The 5,354-nt window shown below is 58.7% G+C and overlaps 1 protein-coding gene across 1 annotated transcript; it reads left to right on the top strand.

Moving 5' to 3' along the window:
* The first annotated feature begins 4,576 nt into the window (after positions 1-4,576).
* LOC120668841 lies at positions 4,577-5,143 on the top strand. Its single transcript, XM_039948637.1, has one exon. The coding sequence runs from the start codon at positions 4,577-4,579 to the stop codon at positions 5,141-5,143; it is 567 nt and encodes a 188-aa protein (XP_039804571.1).
* The last annotated feature ends 211 nt before the right edge of the window (positions 5,144-5,354 follow it).

Below are 5,354 nucleotides of genomic sequence, written 5' to 3'. Positions count from 1 at the left end.
TCTATATTTGTATATGGTACATGCATAAATTATAAGTAGGGATATAAGTGTTACTCACGAACTAAGTGTATCTTTATTCAATGCGATTTTGCCTCTATTTTGACTGCTGTTAACCACAGGTAAAAACACGTTGACTCTGGGCAAAATCACGTTGACTTGTGAAATAGTAAGGACAAAATTGCATAGTTAAGAAAAATAAGAGTAGAATCACAATTGCACCGTAAAGTAGAGGCAAGAATACAAATACCCCTATTTTTTTTGTTCAGCTACTCAATTACGTTGACATATACCAGTTTAGTTCATTTTCCCCTAGATTAATTATGTGGCTTGCTATAGTAATTTATTTTACGAAATTTTGAGCCGACCCAGTGACCTAAAAGGAAAATTGCATCCCTTATTACAAGCAAGGACAGTACGTAATAATATTCACGCATTGGATTGAGCTCACATTCCTACATGCATTTGATTGGAATTTATGAGTAACAAGCTTTGTTATATATTTGTATAAAAGGTGAGTTGGTGAGGCTATGGAACTGTAGATGGCACTTCATTGCATGGCATGCATGATTTGCTAAGCCATGGGCCATCATACTCTGCTCTGAGATCTCTCACATGCAATGGACCACCTCAACCTATAGAAGCTTGTCGGGGACCACAATTAGGGACACCCTAATCGGGGTACTAAGATCGCTTTAAAAAATGCAAACACCTGTTAAAGCAACTGGGCCCACGAAGGCCCACGACCTGCTTCCCGTCCGGAAGAAAGGAAAGGACTCAAAGAAGCCCAGCGTGCGGCCCATTCACATTCCCCTCGAACCCACTGAACAATCTCCGCCTCGTTCGAGGGTCCCTCTCGGTTCCGCTGGGCAATCTCCGTCTCGCTCGAGGGTAGCGAAACTACCCCCGAACAGAAAACCAATCTCCGCCTCGCTCGAGGGTAGCGGATATACCCTCGAGCGGGTAACTCATTCTCCGCCTCGCTCGAGGGTAGCGGATCTACCCTCGAGCGGTGTCTCATCTCTCGCCTCGCTCGAGGCCGTCCTTCGGCACAAAGGACAAACGGCTCTGCCGCCCAACCGCTCGCCGTACGAAGGCATTCAAAGCCAGCCACTCCACCACGGCTCAAAGGATGAGCGGCGTCAGGCCGCCACTCCCACAGTAGATATGACCGGGGTCCCATCCATTGACTCTGGTCACCACACCGCCATCCCGGACGCTGTGGCAGCGCCTTGGGACCTGCGACGCGGGACAAGACGGGCTCGGTACTGCTCCCGCCGACATCCCGGACCTCCCCCCTCCTCTCGAAGGCCCGGCGACGTCACGCGTACCCCGGACCTTCTAGTGTGCACGCCAGCACTCTGACCAGGAAGTCCGGGGCCATCCCGCCATTACTACCAACGGAACACTGCAGGGCGTACGGCGCAATCCTCACAGGACGAAGGACGACATCCAGGACGACAGCGACGCACGCCGCCTTCCCACAGTGTACATCCTACAGTATCCGACCACTGTAACCCCGCGATTCAAGGGAAAACGACGACTTCCATGCCCCCACTCGTGTACACCACCCCTCCTTATACCTATAAAAGGAGGAGGTGGGCTTCCTTCATCGGGGGCGGGCTAATCTCTCTGGTCTGGACTCTAGTCTGCTTGGCCTCTCTGGCTTCTCTCCTCAAGAGGACGCGCAAGGTCTACAGAGCACTCATCTCCACCGACTCCACTCTTAGCCGAGACTTGGGAGCTTCTCTCCCTCTCTCGCCTCGCTTGTACCCCCTACTACAAGAAACTCCGGGTGCAAGATAATACAGTGCCCTCGCACACCCCCTTTGCTAGACGTACGGCCCCGCGGCCGGAACCAGGGTAAACCGTGCGTTACTGTGATTGCCTCTTGCATCATCATCTGGGACAAGAAAACACGCAGCATTCACCAGTTGGGATCCGGGCCCCCGGGCCGCGACACCGACAGTTGGCGCGCCAGGTAGGGGACTCGCGTGACATTCTTTTTCTCTCTTTTTTCCCATTTGATCTCCAGGGATGGCGAGCAGATCCAACCCATACCCCATGGGTGTCTCGGATCCGCTCCCCGCTGGGTTTGTGATCTGGTTCGGGAGTCTCGAGTTCAGAGCGACCGGCAACGGTTACCTGATGCGGCTCCTCTCGCCCAGACGCAACCCCATCGCTCCGACTACGCCAGCCCGGCGCGACAGGCGCTCGGGTCAGCGTTCGCGACAAGCGCGCGCGGAGCGTCGTCGCGCGGCACGCCACAACTCCCCCACATGGGTCGAGGCTGCATGTCGCAACTCAGCATCGAGGCGAACGGGGCTACCGTTTCGTTATCACGTGCCTCGGCATCATCTGTGCCGACACCGTCACCTGAAGCGGCGCTAATGCCTCCCAGGGGGGCCTCGACTTCGCCCTCGCCCTTCCCCTTCGGGATGCGCAACACTGCCGCCCGTACTTACGCCTCTTCAATCAGCACCAACCTCACCGAGTATGAGGATCTGCCGGGTCATCATCTTCTATCGATCCGCAACCTCATTACGTCGTCCCTCGACGAATCCTACCCTGAGACGGCGAGCTCGATCGCCGACGACGTCAACTTCTTCATGAACAACTTCGCGGCCGAGGAGGCCGAGGACTACTCCGGGGTCTACGACCCCGACGCTCTTCGCTCGTTCCAGCTGGCGACGGCCTACTGCCTCACCTGCTCCGAAGACTCCAGCGAGGGGGATTTCGATCCTTCCCGGGAATGCTTCATGGTGGACCTTGCGGGCGAGCAAAACGACAACGCCCCAAGCAACGACGGGGACGCCGGGGCGAACGCGCGGGCAAAGCAACCGGCGAACCCGCCTGCAGCACCTTCCTCGTCAAGCTCGGCGGCGCGACAAGCCCAGATGACGCAGCTCAAAGAGCTTCAAGCCAAGCTCGATGAGCAGCGTCAACAAACCCAGGAGCTGCGCGCCGCACTCGAGCAGCAGCGTACCGCGCGCGGTACACATGCCCAGGCGGCGGGACGTGTCGCCCGGGAGCGCATCATGGCCGATGACAACGTCGACAAATCGCCGGAACTGAAGACGACGGGGGAGAAGCTCGTCGCTGCGGCTTACCTACTCCAAGCTATGCCCGAGCCATCGACACCCTCGGGTCGCAACCTACGCCGCGAGGCACAGGAGCTCATCGAGCAAGCTGCCGTGCAGCAGGCAGCCGTAGTGCCCGCTGCGAAGGCACCCTCGGTGCACGAGCGCATCGGGAGAGTTCCCGTAAGGGAGCGAATCCGTGACACTCGCGGACACGCCGGCGACGGCGACGCCCGCAACGTCATCGACGGCAGGAGGTACACCCCTCGACGGGGTGGACGCTTCGACCCCGAGCACGACAGGGGTGAGTCACCGGAGCCTCCGGGCACCCGGGTGTTCAGCCGGGAGATTCGAACCGCGCCTTTTCCCCCGCGCTTCCGACAACCCAACACCCTCGTCAAATACTCGGGCGAGACTGATCCTGCAGTCTGGCTTAACGACTACCGCCTAGCATGCCAGCTAGGCGGCGCGACGGAGGACGCGGCCATCATCCGCAACCTTCCTCTCCATCTTGCTGACGCCACACGAACGTGGCTCGAGCACCTGCCTGCGGGCCAGATCCACGACTGGGCCGACTTGGTCCACATCTTCGTGGGCAATTTCCAGGGCACGTACGTGCGCCCTGGGAACTCCTGGGACCTCAAAGGGTGTCGTCAGAAGCCCCGCAAATCCCTGCGTGACTACGTGCGGCGCTTCTCCAAGCAGTGCACCGAGCTCCCAGCGTCACCCACGTCGAGGTCATTAACGCTTTCCTCGAGGGTACGACGTGCAGGAATCTGGTGCATGAGCTCGCGAGAAGCCGACCCATTAATACCAACGAGTTGTTCGACGCTGCCACCAACTTCGCCGCCGGCGAGGAGGCTGTTGGTGCCATCTTCGACAACAAATCGAGCAAGCGCAAGGACGATGCGCCCGCGGAGGGCGGCACCGTCAAGCCCAAGGCCCCCGCCAAGAAATTGAAGCGGGGGAGGAAGGGAAAGAAGCCGGTCCCACCAAACCAGCGTGGGTCGGGGCGGGCGGAGGACTCCGACGAGGCCTTCGCTGCCGCCCCAGACCGCAAAGGTCCTCGAGGCCCCCCTCGAGGTGGCGGTGGCCAGTTCGACGACATGCTTAAGAAACCGTGCCCTTATCACAAGGGGCCGGTCAACCATACCCTCGAGCAGTGCGAAATGCTCAAGAAGTACTATAACCGTGTCGCACATCGCGACGAAGACAAGAAGAAGGATGCGGGCGACAAAGGTGGAGATGACGAGTTCCCCCCAGTGGAGAACGCCTTCTTCATCTTTGGAGGAGCAACGACGAATATGACTTCTCGGCAGCGCAAGCGCGAGCGCCGCGAGGTCTTCTCCGTCACCAAAGCCACGCCATCCTACCTCGACTGGTCGAAGGATACCATTGCCTTTGGCCACGAGGACCACCCCGACTACGTCCCGCATCCGGGACGGTACCCACTCGTTGTCGACCCCATCATCGGCAACACCCGCTTCTCCAAGGTGCTCATGGACGGAGGCAGCGGCCTCAACATCATGTACGCCCCAACCTTGGAGCTCATGGGGATCGGACTAGACAAGCTTCGCCCCAGCAAGTCGCCATTCCATGGCGTTGCGCCGGGGAAGCGAGTCCAACCCCTCGGCCAGATCGATCTGCCTGTGTGCTTCGGCACAGCAGCCAACTTCCGCAAGGAGGTACTCACTTTCGAGGTGGTGGGATTTCGAGGGTCCTATCATGCCATCCTTGGTCGTCCTTGCTACGCCAAGTTTATGGCCGTCCCCAACTACACCTACCTCAAACTCAAAATGCCGGGTCCAAAGGGCGTCATCACCATTGGCTCTTCGTACGAGCACGCCTACGAGTGCGACGTTGAGTGCGTTGAGCGCGCGGAAGCTCAAGCGGAGGACGAGGCCCTCGCAGCCACCCTCGACAAAATGGCGAGCGAGGCCTTAGACTCCACGCACCGACACGCCGGGAGCTTCGAGCCCGCCGAGGGTATCAAGAAAGTACCCCTCGACCCAAGCCACTCCGACGACAAGGTGTTGCAGATCAGCGCCACCCTCGACGACAAATAGGAAGTGGTGCTCATCGATTTCCTCCGCGCCAACACAGATATCTTTGCGTGGAGCCCCGCGGACATGCCTGGCATACCGCGGGAGGTCGCCGAGCACTCTCTTGATGTCCGACCCAACTACAAGCCGGTGAAGCAGCGCCTAAGACGCTTCGACGAGCTCAAGCGCCGGGCGATCGGCGAGGAGTTGCAGAAACTTCTGGTGGCCGGATTCA

This window comes from Panicum virgatum, chromosome 4N (genome assembly GCF_016808335.1).
Source record: "Panicum virgatum strain AP13 chromosome 4N, P.virgatum_v5, whole genome shotgun sequence".
Classification (NCBI taxonomy): Eukaryota; Viridiplantae; Streptophyta; class Magnoliopsida; order Poales; family Poaceae; genus Panicum; species Panicum virgatum.
The sequence above is the reverse complement of the archived record's forward strand: the minus strand, read 5'-3'. Positions and strand labels throughout refer to the sequence as shown.